Here is a 25358-nt window from a genome sequence, read left to right on the forward strand (position 1 = left end):
CAGAAGGCTCAAAGCATGATGGTCAAAATTGCGCGCGCTTTCTCGCCTGTAGCATACCTTCAGTGGATATATCTTGGCCCTATACTACGAACGATATGCGATGACAGGGGTTTGCAACACATGTGTGGATACACGGAACTGTGGGACGCTCCGTTCGTTGTGCCATCTCTTGTCCACCCGCACGAATTAATTCCTAGACCAAATATATATATATATATATATATATATATATATATATATATATATATATATATATATATATATATATATATATATATATATATATATATTTGGAGCCAGGTGGGGCCCGGGCCTCCTTGCTCCTTCGGGCGACCATATCCCCGCCAGGCCATGGGCCGGACCGACCCTGAGATCAACACTATACACAGTAATTGAACGAATTTGTTCCTTTCTACGAAACGAGGGACGGGATGCGTTCTATTTTTTTTTTTAAATATAGAATGACGACCACAACGCACTTTTCATTTTCATTTCTTTTTGGTTTTACTGGGAAGGAATATAAATGAAAAAAAAAAAAAGGTTCATTTTTGAAAAGTACTTCCAAACAATTCAGAACTGATACGAACGTTCATCAATTCCAATCAAATGATGACCTATGAGGTAGTGTCTAGAACAGAGATGAAAATAAGCAACAAAATTTTACTAGCCCAAGAAAAAGAATAGAAAATAACTACTAGGCCACATCCCACAATAGAAACCATTTACTCACCTTTGGTATTAATAGTGATATAACCAGTAGCGTAGCCAGGATGTGTGTTTGGGGGGGGGGACAAATACTGTTATAGGGACATATAGAAAAATTACAAACAAAAAATATATAAACATAAAAATATATATAAAAAAATTACAAACATCACAGTACCAAAGTACATGGTCGGACCTCTTGGGGGGGGCCCTCTGGACCCCCTTCCCTTAGCCACTACATACAACTGATATTAAAAACTCGCCCGCACCGATGAACCACTCGCCCCGGGCGAGTGAGCGAGTGGTTATTTGCATCCCTGGTTTAGAAACTTCATAATAATAAAACCCAGTTCATATATTAGAAATGGTTGATAAAATATTCAGCAAATTCGATTGTATTTTTCTAACATTTCCTCCATGTGAGATGAGGTGGGGTGGGAGTAGGTGAAGAATGTTCAATATTATTGTATCGAAGATGAAATATTTCAACTTGAGAACGAGCAACACTGCAGGAAAAGTGTTTTATTTTCTGCAGTGCATCCTTCTTTTGGCTGCACTTGTTATTTTGCTGATTTGTCCTATAGATGGCACTGTGGTAGAAAATGGTGGAGAGTTTACTATATTATTGTTTGTTTTTGAAAACAGTACCTTGCGTATTGAACTGGAATGTATTATCTGTGGCAAGTAGCGAATAATATCTTCATTTTTAACTAATGAGTCATTTGGTCCGAGGTATAAACACCAAATTATTTAAATAACTTCACGTTCCATTATTCATAGATAGACGCCCACGATTTGTTGATAATGTCAAGTAGCGTATATTATCAATGTATCATCTTAGTATGTAAGTTGCAGAAATGTCTACTCGTGTAATTCTACACTTACAGGATAACTAAACAATAATCTGTAAATATGTAATGGTAAGATTCCACTTCGTGGAAGTCCTTAGATACAAGTGTGGTAAAAGTTCGGTAGGTATGTCAACATTTCCGATCAGATTTCGAATTAGTCAATGACTTGAAACGAGAACTGATGATAAAATGGACAATCGAAAGTGTTTCTATAGAGTACGGTATTGCACAAGGTGACAAATGTACGGAGCGATGTTTCAAAAATATAATTTCGTAAAGTTTGTTTATGCCAGGTTGATGTACGACAGTAAACCTAGCACTTGACTCGGTCAACAACACTCCTATAACTGCAAGCATTGTTACTCATCAATAAAATTGTGCTCAGTTTATGTACGCAAGAATTAGAAAATTACTGTCGCACAGTTGAGCTTTGTACTTCTAAACAGGTGAACACTAACGCTATCTGTAGCAACCAACCTCATTCTGATTCCATTTTGTATTATCTCTTGCACTAAACTTAGAAAATACAAATAACGTTGCGAACTAAAGCACGAACGTACTGTTTATCGCAGTGTGCGAATTAGGTTATTAATATTCGAGGGGATAAAATGCCCAACAGGAAACAGGGATCTGAAGAGCTGTAATTCAAGATAAGACAATGATACACAAAACAGCAAACAACCAAACGTCTAAGCCAGCGTTGCCAGAATACAGAAACAAATTTATCGTCACAATAACTAAAAATTATCGATTATCAAAAGTAATTATCGTATTTTACGTGCACGTGTGTGTGTGTGTACGTGCGTGTCTGTGTGTGTATGTATGTATACATGTTCCACACATGACTTATAAAATTGTATAATGGGAAGGAAAAGTGAAAAAACAGGATCATCAATTCACTTGTTCTCGCCCACGAAAAAGAGAACCGAGTTTCACTGTGATTTTATGGTCATTTTGATGACCTGAGATTTGTCCGCTGAAGGGGTTAAGGATTCAAAAAGGAAAATGTCATTTTGTTTCCTCTTTCGTTTTACAGTCGATATTTTTTGTTCCTTTCCGTCTCCGCACAAACAGCTGTTCTTCCTTATGCCATATTTTCTATCAACCGGAGCTCAAAATTATCTTATGTTTTGATAATTATCGTAGTCTGGCAATGCTGATAAGCGATTTAGCAAGGGGATCACATAATCGTCACCAGACGGCTCTGGCAGTTTTTGAAATGATTCATTACTTCAGGAATTTCGGTTTTGTGGAGCGTAACTTTTGTTTAATTGTTTTTCTTTATGAGGAAATAAAGTAGCAAGTTCTGCAATCGGGCGCTGAAATATAAAAATTCCTATAATATTTAATCTCGTAAATGAGACTACCAGATCAATCTGATGGTCGATTATTGCGAACCCTTTTTCTAAATCCCGTAGGTGATTGACCGCTTACGTTATACCTATGCCTTGTTATTTTCTCTGTGATGATACCTCACCCCCAACACACACACGTAATATAAATGATTTTCTGACAACAGTAGGTATCTGACTGGGATAGCAGTGCTGATTGTGGGTTGGGACGCTAGTATTGTGTTTACTTCAGTCACTGGGCGAGTACGGTGGAACAGGGGAGCAGAGAGAGTCACTGCTAGCTGCAGTGTATACAACAGTTTATCTAAGTTGCAATTTAGATGTGATAAGTAGCGTAATCTGTTTGCGCTTAATAAAGATAGCCGGAAATTATGTAGTTGTTACTGAATGTAGGAATATGAAATGAAATATTTCAGTTTAACGTTACATAGTTATGCCCTTTATACTAAGGGAGACCATAATTAAGGCAAATGAATTATGATTGAATTGGTGGAATGACAAAATGGGAGAGGGTTATGTTTAGCAGAAGGAGTCCGGAAATACGTAAAAAATACAAAATTTACAAGAGAAATGGACGAAGAAAGTGTTTAGACCTAACATAACGTAACCAAATATAACCTGAACTAACCTAATATTAGTATAAATAAGCGATTTTTTTTTCATTTTTGGAAAATTATTTGGACCCCTATACTAATATAATCTAACATAAACTAACCTAATCTTAAGAGAAATTACCGAAATTGTGACGTTTCTTTTAGAAAAAAATTGCTGGACTCCTTCTGCTGAACATAGGTCATGGCAGAAAACGGGAGTACCCCGAGAAAATCCACGGACACGGTGTTGTCTACCACAAACGTACTTGGCCGAGGGTCGAACCTGGCACCCTGTGCATCACATGTAAGCGCTCTTTGAGTCACTGTGCCCAGAATGTAGGAATAGTTCACCATTCCTGCAGTAATGGAGAGGTAATTGTGGATAGCAATATAATGTTTTTAAATTATCAATGCAAGAACAACCAGTACAGTTGATGCTTCAGTAAGCTTCTATCGTGCGTTAAGCAGATTGTATAAAAATGATTTGATTTCATTATAAAGTAGGAGTAACCCGTAAAAGGCAGGAATGACGAATCAATGAATAATAGATTAATTTAGGGTTGATAGTTTAGAGCAGATCTTTCCAATTTTGGTCTCGCTATATATATATGTATATATATAATTTCAGAATTTTATATGAATAAATAGCTTGTGACGGTATTAAATATTGTTATTTTGATATTTCAATATTTTGATTTCTATAATTTGTGCACGTAACGTATTGTGATACCAGTACGTCTCTGTTCTAAGGACACTAAGTTCAAACTATAATGGGAAATATTTACAAATTATTTCACACGCTGTATCGGAGAAGGTATCTGTCCTATACTAAAGTGTTTAATATGTTAAAAAAAAAAAAAAAAAAAAAAAAAAAAAAAAAAGTGAATGGGTGCAAGGGCACATCCATTGGGGATTCCACCGGGTCCGAACTATCTCAAACCTTTCATAGCTTTTATAAATAATATATTTGTGTTTTATTTGCATCAGGAGCGCATTTACGGAGCATCTACTCGGGCCGGGCCCCCTACAGTCTTTCGACTTTGGATTCATTTAACAATACTTTTGGAACGGAGGTCAAAATTAGGTATATATATATATCGGGTGTTGCAAAATAAGTGTTACAACTCTTGGGAGGTGACTCCTGTCACTAAGACAAGAAAAAAAGTTCTCTTGAACTTTCTGCTATCGGAGATAGTTTCAGATCTACAAGGTGCCGAAAGCCTGGGAAAATGACTTTCGGACGCCAATAGTTCGGAAACTATCCAACATAAAGAGGGCGGGTAAAAAATTCACTGAAGAAGTCATACCTGCTCTATTGAATTTTGCGTGTTTCACAATCCTACCATGCACGCGCAAGGGATTCCCCAAAGGAACGTAGGGAGTCCCGGATAATCTACCAAATGAAACTTGGTCTAAATGGATATGAATTGATAGGCTTTCTACCAGGTAACAATAATTCATTTGTATTAAGTCGATATCTGGAACAAATACAAAATGGCGGACACCTTCATGCCCGTTGTGTGTGGTTGCATAATCGTCAGGTACGAATGCTGGCCAACAGTGAAGTTCTGAGTATTAAGTGTAGCGAATTTGTACTTCAATGCTCTACAAAGACATCTGGAGTGTCGGTAGAGCATAACAGATGAAGCAGGGTGATTCACATGTGTGGTAACACTTAACGAAAAATGCCCAGAAATGCACTCATACTCAGTAAACGTGAGTTCAAAACGTCGTAAATGTAAGGATTAGCGTCAAGAACATGAAAGCCATTGCCAATTCACCAATAATATTCCTTCAAACCGATGTAATATGATGTGCAGGGTTGCATACTAATAAGGTATGCATTAGGTAATTCCTATTTTTCGCACGTGAGACGGTGTCCCAGCAGTAGTGGGACATGTTGACATTTGTCCATTAGCTACATGTTGATATCAACACAGACATTGGTCACATTTCAATATCGATCATGCGATCCCACTAGTGACATTCCTTTAGTTTACCCAGTTTCTTAGTGAGTCCAATTGCACAATTTCAACTTGGCCTCAGTTGTTGCATTCTTATTGTTATGCAACCCTGCACATCATATTACATCGGTTTGAAGGAATATTATTGGTGAACTGGCAATGGCTTTCATGTTCTTGACGCTAATCCTTACATTTACGACGTTTTGAACTCACGTTTACTGAGTATGAGTGCATTTCTGGGCATTTTTCGTTAAGTGTTACCACACATGTGAATCACCCTGCTTCATCTGTTATGCTCTACCGACACTCCAGATGTCTTTGTAGAGCATTGAAGTACAAATTCGCTACACTTAATACTCAGAACTTCACTGTTGGCCAGCATTCGTACCTGACGATTATGCAACCACACACAACGGGCATGAAGGTGTCCGCCATTTTGTATTTGTTCCAGATATCGACTTAATACAAATGAATTATTGTTACCTGGTAGAAAGCCTATCAATTCATATCCATTTAGACCAAGTTTCATTTGGTAGATTATCCGGGACTCCCTACGTTCCTTTGGGGAATCCCTTGCGCGTGCATGGTAGGATTGTGAAACATGCAAAATTCAATAGAGCAGGTATGACTTCTTCAGTGAATTTTTTACCCGCCCTCTTTATGTTGGATAGTTTCCGAACTATTGGCGTCCGAAAGTCATTTTCCCACGCTTTCGGCACCTTGTAGATCTGAAACTATCTCCGATAGCAGAAAGTTCAAGAGAACTTTTTTTCTTGTCTTAGTGACAGGAGTCACCTCCCAAGAGTTGTAACACTTATTTTGCAACACCCGATATATATATATATATATATATATATATATATATATATATATATATAAATGAGGATGTTACGTAAGGGTAATTACTAGGTACTAATCTGACCTAGCCCAAACCATCAAGAAATACAGGAAATATAGCAAGAAAGTACGAATTTTAAGCAACGATTATGGCCCCCTTAATCCAAAAATCCTAACCTAAACCATCAAAATTACAGGAAGTAGGTATAGCAAGAAAGTATAAATTTTAATCAAAGAATTCTGGTCTCCCAAATTCAAAAATGCGTCCAATAATTTGTAGATTGTCGCCTGGTGTCGTGTAAACAGTAAAACCTTGTATGTATTTACACGGTTTCGCCAATAAGGGAAAGGTTGCAAAGCATTAGTTTACGGGATATCTTGTAAGTGTAAGTTTAAATTAAATTGAGGTTGAAGATAAACAAATTTCACGATGATTGCGCGCGTGTTTTAAATACATGTTTATCGGTTGACATACCAGATAAATTTTCTGCTCAAGTTTCAAGCTAGGAGAGAATTCAAATACATTTTTACTCAATGAAGTTTCGAAGTCATCTTCGCTACTCCAGTGCATAGCACGTGGGCCTTTGGTGCACGTAGTCATGGGTAAGATTCCCGCTAAAAGAACACGAAAAAATTTCGTTTTACAGTCATTCACTTTCATTTATTATCGGTCTCATTTAGTCTAAATGACATATTCATGAGACGTTAAACTAAAAAAAAAATATATAATAAAAAATTAAAATATATAAATTATTTTTTTCAAGGAATCTGAAAGCATTGGGGGAAAAGGGAAGTGATGAAGAAGAAATTTTCCTTGCACTTATGAAAGTTTATGGGATTGAAAATCTTGCCTTTCGGGATTGACGTGTAAAATCTGAGGGTTCACTCGAGCAGATGATTCTACCAAATAGAAAATGTATTTTTCGTAAAGGAATGAGAGCGCGAATATAAGTAATTATTGTCAGTATACAGCATATTGAAATGAATTTTGAGTGGTAGTGAAAGTATTGTAGGCCCAATATGTAAGTGTGCTCTTCCACTATCCTCATTTATGCAATGCTCCCCGTCGCTGACGCGCCTACTTCCTACGGACGCACCCCTTGCTACTGCTCGGACCCCTGATGTGCTCCTGCTCTGACTCGGTTAGATAGCATTCGTGCTTTTTAGTGGTCACCTAGCAAAAGTGGTTCGTGTTTTATGCACTGTGTTTGCTGAGCCCTTCTAGAGTCAACCTGCAAGTAGTAATGGGGCTCCTTATTTAGTGCATGCTCTGTTAAATAAAATACAGAGCTCTAACCTAACATGACAATGTAATAAATGTGTCAAAATTTGGTAGAACCGTCTGCTCGAGTAATGCCAAATGTGATTAGAGTGCATCTTTCTTCTAGGATCATTGTGTAAATCGAACCGTTTGGTAGAGTTGGAATAAAAATATTTTATAACACATGAGCGTATGAGTGATATAAGGTATATATCATTGCCTCAGGAATGAGTACCAAGTGGTGTACGTTACTCCAAAATGGAAATTTTTCAGGAGAGAACTTCAATATCTTGTGAAAAATTCATACTTCTTTTACGGTTGCAACTAAGAACATAGTTAATTATGAAGTTTCTTTTCTAATGCTGATAGTTAATAATAACATTTTCGTGATGCCATTACATGAAGTTCAAATTTTTCTCATGGAAAATTTCAGTTTTGGAGTTTGCGCAGTTGGCATCCAAAAGTTCCATATAATAAATTCACAACTTTTATTTATGAGATCAGAAATTCTCTTTGGACCCCTTCTGAATTTATGCCTGGTTCTAGCTCTCTGGTGTCTTCTACTAATAGTTTCCACACACAGAGCATAATTTTGAAACTTGGGAGCCTACTTTTATATTTGTATCTGTCTTTTAGACAGAAAAACGGTAACACAATTTTCTGTTGACCTTTCTTTAAATGCTACCTGTCGATTGACTTGACAAGATTGAGTTTAGCCTGGAATCACAAGGTGCCTATAGCTTAAACATATCAGATGGGCGGTCTTTAATAGGGATGGCCATAAAGTTCCGGTTCCGGCGGAACCGGTTCCACGAGGAACCGGTTCTCGGAGATCCGGTTTTCAGAACCGGTTCCAGACCTGGATCCGAAAACCCGGTTCCAGAACCGGATCTTAGGAACCGGTTTCAGATCTGGATCTGAAAACCCGGTTCCAGAACCGGATCTTAGGAACCGGTTCCAGACCTGGATCCGAAAGCCCCCAAAGACCCGTAAAGGAGGCATAAAGTTCACCTTCAAAAATAATGAAAAGAGGACCATGCGCTTGTGCCTTCCCCGCCCAGACCCGCTTGTGCCCCCAGAAAAAAAAATTTGGTCCACCAGTGGGTGTTTAGCCAAATGAGTTGGCCAGTTTGCCTGTTTAGCCAATGAGTTTGCCAGTTACCCAGTTTATTTAGCCAAATGAGACAAGCTGCCGCCGCCTGTCGCTTCCACCATTTCATCTAGCATACTGTTCACAGCTTGCCAGCAGCTCGTGTTTAGCGTAGGGATGGTCACAAAGTTTCGGTTCCAGCGGAACCGGTTTCAGACCTGGATCCGAAGAACCGGTTCCTGATCTGGATCCGAAGAACCGGTTCTAGACCTGGATCCGAAGAACCGGTTCTACACCTGGATCCGAAGAACCGGTTCCAGACCTGGATCCGAAAAACCGGTTCCACCAGGAACCGGTTCTGGCCATCCCTAGTCTTTAACAAAAACCATCCTCCTTACGCCTTTCTGAGAAGTCCTGTATTGTTATCTACAGATAGAATTCAATGAAGGGAAAATCGTCTTTAACCAGCTGTGATCTTTATTTCAGGTTAAGTATTAGAATGAGCTATATACAATTGTGAAAAGAAGAAAGTAGCCAGTTTTTTGTAATTATCATTATCTGAACTTGTTTGTTTAACATTAGCACCTATCTTCTTTGTGGATTGGTGTAAGAATTGACCGCGTGATTTCCAACCGATTGTTTTATTACTGCTGTCTTGGAGCATCGAGAAAACACACACCCTACACGTCTTCTCGTCAATAATTTCGGAACGAGTCAAATCGATCTATTATAATCCAGTTTTTGCCATACATAGAATGTGGTTCTTTGTACAACACTGAAGTCAATTTATTCATAAGTTATTACCAAATAATTATCTAGGATGTGTATACTTCTTTTGTGGGTGACTTAAGTAACTTCTTAAACTTTTGAAATTGTATTTATCTTAACTTAAACATTTGCGTGAAGTGGTTTATTACAAACAGAACAATAAAAACTGTGATAGATTAATTACAAGTTAACCAGGTGGTAATACTAATGTTTACAGGCTACAAAACCGGTCATTCGCTTTTCGGGATATAGTAAAAAAGAAATTTAGAAAGAATGGCTAAACTTTTTCACTTTTTTTTTTTTTTTTTTTTTGTTTGTTTGTTATTACAGTTAAATAGTCACGAATTCTTAAACGTTTCATTTTTATTGACATTCGAATTGAAGGGTATGAAGCCATGGTTGCAAATGAGAACTATAGATATGATAAAATACTTGAACTTGGCGGTGGCGAAACTGGAGGAAAACAATATTACATATCTTATCTTATATACCATAAAGGTATTTAATGTGATGCAACAGATGTACCATCTATATCAACTACAACTTAGAACATTTCTTTATCACATTTTAGTACTGTGGAATTCGTGTAATTTTATGCTTGTTTGTTTTGCAGCGGAAATTAACTTTCTTTTAGTTGTTCACAAACTATTTAAAAAAAATGAAGTTTGACTTTAATCAACTTATATTAACCTATATTTTTGCAACAGAAATGCTTATAATGCACAATATAATCCACTGCCATTCACTTTAAAACGTTATGTTGTAATTATTGAAAATTAAAATTATTTATTTATTTATGAAAAATTCACAGATACATCATCATTTTGTCATTTTACACAGGGAAATGTTAACAAGCAGGGAAAAAAATGAAAATAAATATCAACACCAATAATGTCAACAAAGATTGCAAAAGTAATATTGTTTGGCCAGCATGCGTTTAATTGCTCTGTCAAACGCCGGGTAACTCGAAAAAAATGTCCACATCAGTTGTTAGGTGATTATAATAGTTCGGTATTCTGTGAAAAAGAGGCCTCTGTATAATTGAATCGTTTCTTTTCTAAAACAATACATATCAGGAAAACTAGAAAAACTATACTGCACACTATAGTTTATGCAAAAATTTTTATTTATTTAAAATACACCAAGCGTAGGCAACAGCTTGACAGGTGCAGATATCTCCGGGTTTTGCGGAAAGGGATACGTAAGGATAGTTCTTAAAGTAGATTTTCCAATCTTAAATTCCCATTAACTATCTTACGAAGAAATTTCAGGTTAAAGTTATTTCTGCGTACTTCCGGAGTCTGGATATTAAGGTGTCGCAAGAGTTCCTCCTTAGGTAACATTCAAAGTGCGAGAACAAGAAAGCGTACTATTTCAATAAGAAAAGAATCAAGTTCAGAGAGATGTGTAAGTGCGGTCATGGCCCATATGGGAGAGCATTATTCGATCTTGGGCGCTATTAATGTTTGCTAATGATGCTACAGCGCATAGTTCAGTCAATAAAGTCAATAAAGAAGCCCCAACATACGCATTGCTTTCCTAACTATTGAGGAGATGTGATTAGGGAACATGAATTTCGGGCAAAGATGACAGCAAGATCATTATGACTAGCAGAATGTGTTATAGGGGAATCATTAATATTTTATTTGGAGGGAACAGGAGACTCTTACAGAGTAACAGTGATACTGTCACTTCTAAATTGTTCCTGTGTAATTATATACTTTATTAGCACGAACATAATGTTGAATTGCCTTAAATAATTAGTTGTTCTTAATGATTGAAGTAATTTTGCTATTTTAATAAATAAGTAAATATAAAGTAATATATAAGTAATAAGTAAATATAAAGTAAAGTAGCCGCGTAAAGTAATTGTCACTTGTACCAAAATTCAATGTTAATTGTTCACCATATTTAATTTACTGTTTGCCCAGATAAAGTGGTTAAACATCTATAAAATTCCTGTAAATAAATAAAGAAAACAATCACACGACACACGCATTCCCGATCACATATACACGCCATCATTACCCAAAAGATTGTTTTTATATTGTGGTAGGTATGAAATTAGAGAAATGGATATTTTGCATTTTGCATTTAGAAATATAGCTATTAGACTGAAATGTCATAAAGTGACAGAGAACAATGGATTTTGACACTGTACTCGTACTTTTTATCACTAAACATGGTATGGGAGAACAATTTTTTTTGTTTGTTTGTTTTTGAAAAGGGTAATCGAAATGTGATTAAGGGGGAAAATCTCATTCTGTTATTCGCACCCTGGCTTATCACAATTTATATACAGAATGCATTACAAAGATAAATTTTGTATTTGATAAATAAAAAAAGGTAGATATTGATAAAAATACGAGGGCACCAAAGTATTGTAATGCAGTCAAGTCATCGAAAAGAATTCATATTTATAGGAGTAGTGTTTAAAACTTAAATTTCGTCCCATAGCAGAACGTTTTTCTACTTTCATTAACAACTTAACGGAAAATCCAAAAACTTTCTGCAGGTATTTTAATAACGGCGTAGTAAAAGTATAACAAAATTTTTATGTGCATAAAATCAGAAAATTTCTTACATTTCTGTTTTTGGTGAATTTAGTTTTTTTAAATGTTATTTAAAAAGAATGAAGCATTCGTACGAAACATTTTTGAGTGGTCTGGAAAATTTTATGAGTAGAATTCTGTTCGATCACTTTTGAAATAAGTTTAAAATAAAATGCTCCACCCCATTTTTTTTAATGGATAGTTTTTTAGTAAATAAATCGTAGTGCCTTCAAAGAGTTTAGTCGGCACTGTAACACTTTGAGTCATTTACGAAACAAATATCCTTGTGTAAATATACTTCATAAAAATGGAGGGATAATTCAAAAGCATTAGGAGTGGATATTTGCGAAGGACAGTATGTTGATACAGTCCACAGCAAAAAAACTGTAACATGAGTATGTAAGTTTATTGTGAAACGACGAAATCTTTTGCTGCAAAATAAGTGTGCCGAGGTTTCTCTTGGCGTGATTCGTGCCACTTAAACGTTATGTTGGTTCCGTGCGCTGTTAGGTGTAGTTTCACAATAAACTTACATGGTCATGTTGCAGGTTTTTTGCTGCGAACTGCACTACTATGTCGTGGTTCTCTTATTGTTCATCTGGACATTGCTCTTCTCTTAATATATTTTATTTAAAATGTAAAACAAATGAAAGATTTTAGTTTAATGCCGTTTGGGTTCGCGAAACGAGTGATTAATAAAAATGAATGATGTTGAAATTAGATTTTTATCCACTTCCACTGGGAGTCGAACCTACATTTATTAAAGGTGCACGTGCTAGCCACTAGGCCAGGAGGTTGGCATATTTTATTTGAGATAAGTTCCACATATACTAATTTGGGGAGAAGCACTATTCTCATTGTATTGTAACCAGGGTTGTGAAAAACCCAGTAAAAAAAAAAAAAAAAAAAAAGGTTCTATTGGACAGAAATGGGCTTTGTTGGGTAAATTTGGGTTTTATTAGGTAAAAGCCATATTTTTACTTAAAATACCTCTTAAGCATTCATGTAAGGATGCATATAGAAATCTTGGGTTTCTTATCAGAACAACCAAAGAATTTACGAATGTTAACTCTCTGAAAACGCTTTACTTTTCTTACGTAAAATCCAAAACTATACACTTCAGACACTTGAACAAAGACGGACATTAAACGATCTCATTTTCTTGTACAACAAAATAGCCTATACAGACATAATTACAAAGAAAATGATACAGGTCCCAACCCTCAAAACACGCAAGGGAAATAGTGGCCTGTTCTACTGCAGGAAGGCATGTACAAATGCACTGCATATGTCACCTACGCAGAGAATTTGTCCTACATACAATAAAATCAGTAAGGATTATAAAGATGTAGATATATTTAATAGTTCTGAAAAGTCGTTCAAAAGGGTAATACTGCGTATTTTGTTTTTTAAAAAAATCAAGTAAACTGTATTATTTTAATTGAAGATATTGTATTAAATTATGTATTAATCAATTTTAATTGTATCAATTTTAAAATTATGTATTATATGTAGACACTGCAATTGGGCAGTAATGCCTGTTGTGTCGATAAATAAATGTTCTGTTGTACACATCTGGAATGCAACTATAGAGTTCCCCTGTCGTATAACCGAATCCCTGGGAGACCCGTCCACGTTTGGTGGGAAACGCTTTCACTCGCTTATATTTTGATTTCTCGAAAGAAGGGAGTAGACCCTATTACACTTAGGCTTCCAGAGCCAGCCGTCCTGACAGATTTCTTTAACTGCCCTCAAAACATGCCAGGTAAACACTAGAATAATATCTCAAGTCAGGAGCCAAAGATGAAAGAAAACAGCTTTGCTAACCCTTTTGGCACAAACGTTAAACAAACACATCGTCAATTATCGTCCCCTAGAACCCATATACTTGCTTAAAAAAGTTTTTTTTTCTTTCTTTTTTATCTTAAGGGGGTTTAATGTTAGAACAAAATGAATTTTCCGTTTTTTTTGACGATATAGGATGATGGTATTTCTTCAAGTTTGGGCTTAAAATGAAACCATGTGTTGGAGTAGCATACAAATATGGAAGGAAAATCAAGTTTATCACTTACGTTACGGTACTTTAGGTCCACAGTTCATGCGCATATATTAAGAAATGAACATTATAGTATTTCTCCTCTTTCCTGGCCTCTTATTCTCGACGTTATACCCAGAAAACTGTGATATGATTTAGCTCTGAGCCAAGCAAAGGAAGTGAATGCTTTATTTTATTTTATTTTTATTTATTTATTTATTTATTTATTTATTTATTTATTGATTGATTGATTGCGAATGGTATAATTTGAATGTAATACATGGTATATTATAAGAATAAATGTTGTTACTGGGTTCGATTTACCAATAGAATCACATATATTTTCAAACGGGATTGAGGATTTTTTTTTTCTGGTAGCTTTTACTAGGCATTGTAACGAAATTTGGCATACGCATTCGGGTATCTGTGGCGGGACAGCTCCAAGGCACCATATTTTTTTAAATAAAATTCCCTATTAATTCCAGATTTTCCTCTTTTCGAACATTATGAACACACACATGGTACATTTGAAAGCTTGTTCCATCCTGAAGAAAATGACGTATTTATCCATGATATCCGGATAAATAATTCTGTGTCTGGAAACTTTTATTGTATATATATATCCCAATTTTTCCCTATTTATATAAATATATGATATTTGGTATTGTCGAACAGGGTTTAGAAATATTTTTCCCTTGTAACTACTCTAGATATAGCAATGAAACGTGGCATATGCATTACGTAGATAGTGGTATTTTTCAAGGTAGATTATGTTAGTTACCTGTAGTCGGGGTCACTATGGAGGGGGGAGTACAAATTGAGAGCATTTTCCTATTTTACTTCAGATTTGTCTTTTCTCGTACATCATGCACATATGCGCATGACACATAAAAGCTTGTTTTATGTTGAAGAGAATTATATCTTAGCCATTACTTTCGGATGATTAGTACTGAAGCAGTAGGTACTTAACTGAAAGTTAACGTTTTCTTCAAAACAATACAGTAATGCAAATGGGCTAATTAGATTTTTAAAAAATAAAGTTTTTTTAAAGAAATGAAATGTGGGATTTTTTTTAACAAAAAAATCTCATCTCAATTTGCCAATTTGCTTTCTTATTAATATATTTTATGATTAAAGTTCTTTTGTAAGACGTGATAAGCATACTATACGTCACATATTTCAACAGATACGCAAGAAGAATTCGAGAGTTTCCCGATCTTCTTTTTACTTTATTTATTTATTTATTTATTTTCTGTTTTTATCCTCTCTCTCTCTCTTTCTCTCTCTCTGTGTGTGTGATTATCTACATGTAGTGTTGAGAAAAGACAGATAGGTCTATACTCTTTTTGTGTTTTGTTTTTGTGTTTGTAGTGTCTTTGATTCAAATCATGGTATTAGAAAAAACGAACTAAAGCTTCTGATGCTTATATTTGCAGTTATCATAAGAGAAGATTTTGTTTTCTTTTTAATTCGTTTGTATATGTGTAATTACCTAATTGTAGTGTTAAGTAATCCTTATCTAAGTAAAACATTTTTGATTTGTAATTAACTGACACATGGGAAAAGACATTTTATTATTCGTTGGTAGTAATGCAACAAGAAACAAAGGGAACGTAATCGCATTACTTTTTGTCCCAGATTACAGTTTAACACCGAGCGAATTTGATCGAAAGTGAACTAAATTCATTATACACGATTCCCAACTTTTTTTTTTTCAATGGAATTCTTCTCTGGAGATCTTTTAATAAATACATATATAAAATCAATTCCGAAACTAAGAGAAATGCGATAGAAGCAACTAATTATGATCACATTAGGGTTATCATTTCAATCAAGTGTTGAAGTTTATTTTTGATTTTTTGGGGGTAAGGGGAGGGTATTGTGGTAGTACTTCTTAGTTTTGTGGTAGTATTTTATGGATGCATTAAAATATTAAATAATACTTTTGATAAAGTGAATAGTTTCAAATATCTAGGATCAATATTAACAGACCAAATCCACGAAGAAATTAAATGTCAACTGAAAGCGAGGAATTCGTTTTATTATTCAGATTAAATTCTTTTGTCATCTCGAATTTTATCGGGGAATTTGAAGCTTAATATATATTAAAGGATAATCATGCCTGTTGTCTGTATGGTTGTGAAACGTGGTCGCTTACTTTAAGGGAAGAACGCAGACAGAAAGTTATTTGGGAATAAAATCCTGAGACGAATATTCGGTCCTAAAAGGAACGGGAATGGGAGAAATTTCATAACGAGAAACTGCATAATTTATATCATTTACAAAAACAGGATCATCAAGTCTAGGAGTCTCAGATGGACAGATCATGTAACCAGAATGCAAGAAAGTAGGAACACTTTCAAAGTTTTAACTGGAAATCCAATCGTAAAACGTCCATTAAGAAGACCTAGGTGCAGATGGGAGGATAATATTAAGATGGATCTCGCAGAAATAGGAACACAAAATACAAACTGGATCCAGTTGGCTAAGGACAGAAGTCAATGGAGAGCTTTTGTAAACGCGACTGTAAACTTCAGGATTCCATAGGCCCTAGTTATTTAAATAAATATATATATATATATATATATTAGGTGGCTTTTGCCTAAAAATTACCATTTTTTTTGGAAGGTTGGGGAAATTCCAAGAACTCTGATTGTAACCGTCTCTGTGTGAGGTGATCAGGTCCGTATTTAGGTATTTTGCATTCCTGGCCTCAATAATATTTTGAGCCCTTCTCTTATTTGTTTGTATTAAATATAAGCTTCAACACTACGGTCGCGTACGCTTACATTGAACCACCAGCAACAGATTTGGTCATAGAGTGCCCAATGCACAGATTAACGCTGGTAGCCAATTAGTAATAGCACTAGCTTATTTTTTGTACCAGTAACAGTGTTAAAAAAAAAAAAAAAAAAAAAAAAAAAAAAAAAAAAAAAAAAAAACCGGCCAATATTGCGTTCAGTATAGTTCCCCCCTTAAATTTCTCTTTTGTTGACAGTGTCTTTTTTCCGTGCCTCCACAGGAAATTCTTCCGCTCTTTGGCACATGCGTAAATACTGGCCTGGGTGTGACATATATCAAACTAAAAATCTTTTGACTTGAGTTTCATAAGGTAGCATAAGAAATAAAGACAGGAGGCATCTGTCATGGTTTGACTTGAATCATACGTAGACTGTCCATCAATAATATTGCAATAGAGTTAGTTAGTAATTTAATATGTTATTTTGAAATAAACAAACAAAGTAAAAACAAAGGCCTAGCGTGAAAAGGAATAAAGAGTTGAGATCAGATTTCAAAGTACCACATTTTGCTACTTCAAATCTCTCCCACTGGTCGAGTGTCTTACTTGTGCGCCTGTGGTAGACGTGGTCCTTAAGTGAGAGCATAAAAGAATTTAATTTTACAATTATTCATCTCCTTTAACCAAAAGGGCATAATCGTGGGACGTTGAACTAAAAGAATTCATTTTGGTACTTCGCACGTGACAGAAATAATTCATTGGAAGAAAAATTTTGAAATAAGCGCCCCTTTTGTTCACATACCCGCTATCACTAACGCGCCATCTCTTAGTATATGCCATTAGCGTATGTACTACGCGAGCTTCCCAGTTTCTACTTTTCTCTTTCCAGCTTAAATGTAAACTATTATACGGAGAAAAGAACAATTTTAGATTTATTAAGAAGAGAAAGAGAAATTGTTGGGACATTGGCTAAGAAGGAGCCGTATGATTATGGACGTGCTAGCGAATATGATGGCAGGAAAGAGAGGGAGCGGGCGAAGGAGACTACAATTAATGGATGACATCAAAACTGAGAAGTCGTCGTACGTGAAAACGAACAGGTTAGTGGAAGACAGTAGAGCACGGAAGCTTCTCAGTTGCAACAAATGACCTACCAATTATGGCAGACTGTCTATAATGATGCGGAGACAATGCAAGTAAATGTGTATCTTGAAAAGGAATCTAATTTAACACCTTACGATTATGCTCTTCAAACTAAGGGAGATACATGATTAATGACAATGAATGCTTATGAAAGAACCATTTTATAATAATGTGGAAGGGAACGGGAGAACCTTCGTACACATCGTTGTAAACTACAAACACACATGACCTTCGATCTAGCCAGGAGCTTATTCTGGATCAGCTGTTAGTCTCTTGTGACTGCGACTTTCTCGTTACTCATCTCTTGTCATCATCATCATCATCATAGGTATTCTGCCTTTATTGGCAGGTCACTTGCCGCAGCTGAGAAGCTTCCATGCTTCACGGTCCTCCGCTAACCTCTTCGTCTTCGCGTATGATCTTTCTGTTTTAATATCATCCATTAATTGTAGTCTCCTTCGCCCCCTCCCTCTCTTTCCCGCTACCATACCTTCTAGGACGTCCCTCATGATACAATATCTTCTTAGGCAATGTCCCAACCAGTTTCTCTTCCTCTTTCTAATACTATCTAAAAGTGTTCTTTTCTCACCCACCATTTCTAACACTCTGTCATTCGTTTTCCGCCGACCCAACTAATTCTTTCCATTCTTCTCCACACCCACATTTCGAAGGCTTCCAGTCGATTTTCGTCACGTTTACGTAATGTTCACGTTTCCGCCCCATATAGTACAACACTCCACACGAAGCATTTTATGAGTCTTTTTCTCAACTCTTTATTCAAGGTCCCACAAAACAGACTTTTCTTCCTCCTAAAGGCTTCTTTCGCCATTCCTATCCTTGCTTTTATTTCACGTTTGCATTTCATGTCATTACTAAGAATACTACCCAGGTATCGAAAACTATTCACTTGTTCAATTTTCTCCCCTCCTACTTTTATATTTGACAGAGACCTCTTCGTTCCAATCACCATGGCTTTTGTCTTTCTCACATTTATTTTCATCCCATATTCTGTTTGTCTTATCGAGGATATTACATGAGGGATGATAAAAAAAAAAAAAAGGCCACAAACCCTATTATGGCTTACGTGGGAGACATAGCTGGAAGTTCAACACACCTGATAATAGAGAGCACTCTACACTAGTTCTCGATGTAATCACAGTTTTTGTTCAACCGCTTATCACAACGACAGATAACAGTTTTTTTAAAAAAATACCATTTGCATAGAAATCCGCATCGAGTTCTCATAGCCACCATGAGGCAGCGGTTTTGACATAATCACTTGCCAGATAATTGTGGCTTGCTATTTTTTAAATTTTAAAACAGAGAAAAAGGTGAAAGCCACTGGGGCTAGGTCAGGGCTGTAGGAGGGGTGCTCTAGCCGTTCCAAGCGTAACGTCAGTGGTTGAAGTATTAGGTCTACCGCTGTGTCCACGGTTGTCATTAGCAATATTAGTCCAGTCTTTTTTTTAGAAAGCACGACACCACTTCCCTACATGTTGCTTTGAAATTTAGTCCTCCCATACACCTCTACAATTTGCCTATGAATGTCAGCAGGTGTAGTGTTTTTTCCAACAGGAACAGCACCACTGACCTCACTTCTACTCTTGACCGATTTTCCAGACGAGTCCTACTTTTAATGTCCGGTTCCCGAGTATACATGGTCATAATCCGAAGTCTTCAAACCTGCACCAAGACAGACATGTTATTACTGTACAAATAAATTTACGTTGCGTTGCAGTGGATGACATTACAAATAAATTTACGCTACGTTACAGTAAATAACATTACAAATAAATTTACGTTACGTTACAGTAAATAACATTACAAATAAATTTACGTTACGTTACAGTAAATAACATTACAAATAAATTTACGTTACGTTACAGTAAATAACATTACAAATAAATTTACGTTACGTTACAGTAAATAACATTACAAATAAATTTACGTTACGTTACAGTAAATAACATTACAAATAAATTTACGTTACGTTACAGTAAATAACATTACAAATAAATTTACGTTACGTTACAGTAAATAACATTACAAATAAATTTACGTTACGTTACAGTAAATAACATTACAAATAAATTTACGTTACGTTACGGTAAATAACATTGCAAATAAATTTACGTTACGTTATAGTGAATAACGTGAAAGTTTTATGCTTTGTAACCGTTCTTTTCGATCATTCGTTATATTTCTCGTTCTTTTCTAAACTTTAAATCTGTGACGTGTGTAGAGGCTAGTGACGATTCAGCCAATCATGTTCCGTGTAACAAATTCGATTTCCATAATCATTTATCTGTACTAAACTTATCCGACTACATATTTAGTTCTGGGTATATTATCGTTATTTTGGCGGGAAAATTTTAAGAGATTACTGAACCTTTTAAATAGTTCCGGAAGAGTAAGAAAATCCAAAAATAGTGGAGATATACAGATTAGGAATCCGGTTTCCAGCAGATAATGAATAAAATCACGTTCCTTGGTCAAAATAATTTGCAAGTACATTCAGTGATTTGATATTTTTCTTCCATCCACCATTTTCCATCAGATTTACAATATGATGCAGACATAAAGTGCCAATAAATGCCATACATATGATTCGAGTGATACTGTTCACGTTTGCTGGGTAAGCTTCCACAAAGGAGTTCATTTTAAGATCCACCGTGAAATGTTAACATCAGAAAGCTCAGGTGGGCTAATAACGTTGTGAGGTAGGACGTCGAAGATGCACGGGCGGGAGCTGTTCACAATCAATCAGACTAAAGTCTATACACTTTAGAAACAGTGCTATACAAATTATTGTCAAAATCAGGATCTATCTCATATTTGTATGTTATTTTCTTGTTCTGAAGTTAGTGCATCGGCACGGTTAGCCGAAATCCAGCTTCGAATCTCGGGGCCAGTCGTGCATTTTTTCACTCTTTGTACACTCATGTCCAAAATGATTGTCGCATATCTATAACTGTCTTCTTGTAAGACTATAATTTGATAATGATTTTGCAGGGTACTTTTTATACTGATACTATGTGTATAATCGCGAAATGTATGTTTGTGGTAAATTTCATAGGAAAAGAATTATAAATATGAAAATTAGAATGAAATGAAATCTTTGAATTTTACGTCCCACGGTAATGCCGGTCAGGCTAAAGGAGACGGTGATTATGAGAAATGAATGCAATGGTGGAATGAAGAAAGTGGGAGGGAACGGGAGAACTCCGAGAAAACCCACGAGCACAGTGTTTGTCCACCACAGGGTCCACACGGCGCGAGCTGGGATCGAACCAGGGACCCCAAGGACCGGAAGTGAACGCTCTGCCACTGTGCCCCCAGATAATTAGAATGAGTAAAACAAAATTTGCTGAATGGACGAAAGAGTTTTATTTCCGTTTTTTTTTTTTCGTTCTTATTTACTGCTCTTTTGACATGAAATTTACCACATACATATGTTTGGCGATTATACACACACTAACATTGTAAAAAATTACCGGGCGAATTCGTTATCAAATTATATTCCTACAACAACATATTTATAGACATGTGACAGTAATTTTGGACATGAGTGTACATCATTGAATTGGGTGATAAAATTGGTTATTTCCTATATTTATTAATAGAATATACTTGATAACGACTTCTGGTGCTTGGGGTCCCGGGTTCGATCCCAGCCCCCGCCAAGTGAACTTTGTGGTGGACAAACACCGTGTGCGTGGGTTTTCTCGGGGTTCTCCCGTTTCCTCCCACTTTCTTCATTCCACCATTTCATTCATTATTCATCATCACCGTCTCCTTTAGCCTAACCGGCATAACCGTGGGACGTAAAACTCAAAGATTTCATTTCATTTTTTTGATAACGACTTCTTTCGACCGGCTAAACCTGAAGTTTATTCCTAAGAAAATAGTCATGGAATTTGGTTTATTCGTTCTTCTCACTTTCCAAAACCTGGTATAAAAATTACACAGTTAGTAGATTAGTGTTGTTAATGGTATTGATGCCATTATGTTATTGATTACACAGCCACACACACAGAGAAAATCAAAGATTCTGTCCAGTGGTCCCCAGGGTATGAATTCGATGTATTTTGTTACATAGAATCCAAATTTCGAAACCGCGGGAAGATTGACCATGTCAATTTTTTTTTAATGGGCGAAAAATTTGAGCGATTTTGAATAGAGAAGACACACGTTTTTCGCAAATAAAACAAAATTGACACGGTCAATTGACCCGCGGTTTCGAAATTTGGATTCTATGTAACAAAATACATCGAATTCATACCCTGGGGTCCACTGTACAGAACTCTTTATTTTGTGTGTGTGTGTGTGTGACCGTGCTATTTTATTAATTCTTAGTGCCACCATCCTAGATTACGAATATGGGAAACTAAACTTTTAAGTCTGTTCTTTCCATTCATTAGCACAAACATATTGCATTCATAGTTTTCGACATATTTCGCTTTAAAACCCAATGAACCATTTATTATTAGTGTGTATATGATAATTGGAGGAAACATACTGAATTTAATATACAAAGAGTGCATTTTTTCACTCTTTGCATCTTATTTAGTTCGCACGTAACAGAGGAATTGACGTAGTATAAAATTGATTACGTCCTCAATTCATCCAACATAATTCATTTGTACTACTTGGAGGGTTTTGTGGAGTTTCAACATACAGGAGTGCTACCACTACCAAGTTTCTGAAAACTGCACTATACTGTAGGATGCCATTACAAGTTCAAGGTGACAGGGCGTCTTCCATCAGACTTGTAGTTATATTTATCGTTCATCTTTTGTTAACGTGGATTGCCAGTCAATCAGTACCTCTTAAATTTTATTTTAAATAAATTTCTTTTACGTAAAAATTATTATATGTGTATTTATGTTTATTTGTCAGGTATGCAAAATGTGATAACCGGTGGTTTGCTGTACTTGATACTTGAGAAGTGGAAAGATTTTACTTCTCCATCAAGATGGTGCACATACCAACGACATATTCTTACAACTACTGGTTCCAGACTTCCTCCAATTCTCAGGTGGAGTTGCACTGTCTTATGCCAAATGGGGTCTTAATTGATTTGGAGGTCAATATAAATGCTACGCTTCAGGAAATCAAGGAGGTAAGGAGAAATAAACCTAAGGTATTTGCTTAATAATAAAACATATTTTATTATAGCCTCTGTATTTATCGTGTGAAAATTATTAAGAACTCTTTCCTACCCTAGTACTACTGAGGTTTACTACATTATAGAAACTTATAGTCGTATAATTTATATTATTAATAAAAATAAATAAATAAATAAAAGGAATTTAACGGTGCTACGAACATTCAGTAAAGCGTGTCTTAGTCAAAAAGATTGCAAACACTGCTTTAAAGAGATCATTCAGTCAATTTTTCTGTTTAAATGACATGTGTATTCCAATATTTTTTTAATAAAATGGTATATACTATTTAACTCAAATTAAAATGAACTTAAAAAAAGGAGGTCCCTCTGGCACATTTTTCTGAACTTAAATGATACGGGAAAAACCTTTCCGTACCTAACATCCAGTAAATGAATATCGAAATAACAAAACTATTTCAGAGCTTTTCTGGCCTCCTTATCGATGTGTCATCTTTCGTTATGCTACGTACTAAAACATAGTGATAGGAAATGTCGTATTTAAATAGGATAACCTTAGTAGAGACTCTGCAGACCTTTCTTACTTTAGCATCGGTTTTTAACGACAGACAGAAACTATCACTATGTTTTGTCGGCAGCGTAAGGAGAGAAGATACGTCGATGAAGGAGCCAGAAAAGTCCTGAAACAGTTAATTGTTTCGATGTGTATATCCTAGATGTTAGGTAAGAAAAGTTTCCTCTTCTAAATATAAATGGTTATATTTCTGGACTGGCTGGGATGTGCCACGGATTTTTGTTTGTTTGTTTTAGGTTATGTGATTTATGATCTCTGAAATTAACACCCTTTTCTCTCTCTTTGTGCCCCAGGAATTATGGGAAGAAGCCGCTAAATACCCTTTACACGGGACTCTAAAAGCCAGCTCTTCGTATGTATTTTCGTGCATTAATAGTTTAGCAGAAAGCCAAGAGCTGATTGATGAGAATCGTAGACTATGTGATATAAAGCCATTTTTCTCGTTGCTCAAGATTATTGAAAGAAAAGGTGATAAAGCTGAGAACCAGTTAAATGCACAGATTGGCCATCTTATAGGCAAAGGTAAGTGTCGGTTGAAACTATTCTAGTATACTGAACGTATCAAAAGACCGAGGGGCCATAGGTCAACTTCATTATGAGTCAAGATATGAAAAAAAAAAAAAAAAAAAAATGGAAAGATAAATAAGTTATTGGAGATAGGTGTTTTTTAATCTAACATGATTGATTTTTTTCTAATCTTGTTAGCCATTTCGGCTCCAAAAACTGATAAGACGCCATATGTTAATAAAGAAGCAACGTTTCCAGTCTAGCAAGCTGTTCGAACGAAACGTCAGGGCACAGAAAATGATACAGAGGAATGTGCATATTGTTGTGTGAAGGAATCTAGAATTCCTCGAATCTGTTTCCCAACAATGCTGTATTGTTGATATGGTAAAGGTCCAAGGAAACAGCCTGCTGGACTGGCGCACTTTGGTTTTTCATTTAACATAGAGTTCTTGCTAGTGTGGAGCCTAAACAGCTGGTGCGACTGGGAAATTTTCACTATTTTAGATAAAAAACCACTTATTTCTAACAAGTTTCCATTTTTTTTTTTTCGTATTTTTACTCATAACAAAGGTGACCTATGACCCTGGACATTTGATATACTTTGTATATTTTCAGTAGTCTTCCATATGTTTCTTTTTGACATGCTGATTGTGGGTCATTTTTTACAGTATTTCGAGGAAAGCTAGTTCTGCATCCTCAGACAGCAGTGATTTGCAAATGTATATGTTACTGCTTCTCATTTCAGTGTTGTTTCATTGCTAATTCTTAAAATATATCTTTATTTCAATGTCATTTCATTGCTGATCCTTAAAATGAATCTTTCAATGTCTTTTCATTGATAATGCTTAAAATGTATCTTCATTTCAATGTAGTTTCATTGCTAATCCTTAGAATATATCGTCATTTTAATCGCGTTTGATTGTTAATCCTTAAAATGTATCTTCATTTCAGTTTTGATTCGTTCCCAGTTCTTAAAATGTATCTTTATTTCAATGTCGTTTCATTGCTAATCCTTAAATTGTATGTACATTTCAGTGTTGCTTAGTTGCTGATCCTTAAAATGCATCTTCATTTCAGTGTCGTTTCGTTGTCAATCCTTAAAATGTATTTTCATTTCAATGTCGCTTAATTGCTAATCCTTAAAATATATCTTCAGTTCAATGTCGTTTCATGGCTAATTCTTAAAATATATCTTCATTTTAATGTCTTTTTATTGCTAATCCTTAAAATGTATTTTTGTTTCATTACTAATTCTTAAAAT

The 25358-nt window shown here is 35.6% G+C and overlaps 1 protein-coding gene across 2 annotated transcripts in view; it reads left to right on the top strand.

Moving 5' to 3' along the window:
• The first annotated feature begins 1262 nt into the window (after nucleotides 1–1262).
• Nucleotides 1263–25358, top strand: part of Pi3K92E (phosphatidylinositol 3-kinase 92E) — an 82893-nt gene continuing 58797 nt past the window's right edge. The window contains exons 1-3 of one of the 2 annotated variants that reach the window (XM_081741294.1): nucleotides 1263–1385; nucleotides 22791–23013; nucleotides 23884–24112. In XM_081741294.1, coding sequence (XP_081597420.1) covers nucleotides 22867–23013; nucleotides 23884–24112 — 376 coding nt within the window. In that variant the 5' untranslated portion in view covers nucleotides 1263–1385; nucleotides 22791–22866. Of the gene's footprint in view, nucleotides 1386–1604; nucleotides 1626–22790; nucleotides 23014–23883; nucleotides 24113–25358 lie in introns of those variants that run through there. The other variant, XM_081741295.1, reaches the window with a different exon arrangement.

This window comes from Thermobia domestica, chromosome 15, assembly GCF_964235325.1.
Source record: "Thermobia domestica chromosome 15, izTheDome1.hap1.1, whole genome shotgun sequence".
Classification (NCBI taxonomy): domain Eukaryota; kingdom Metazoa; phylum Arthropoda; class Insecta; order Zygentoma; family Lepismatidae; genus Thermobia; species Thermobia domestica.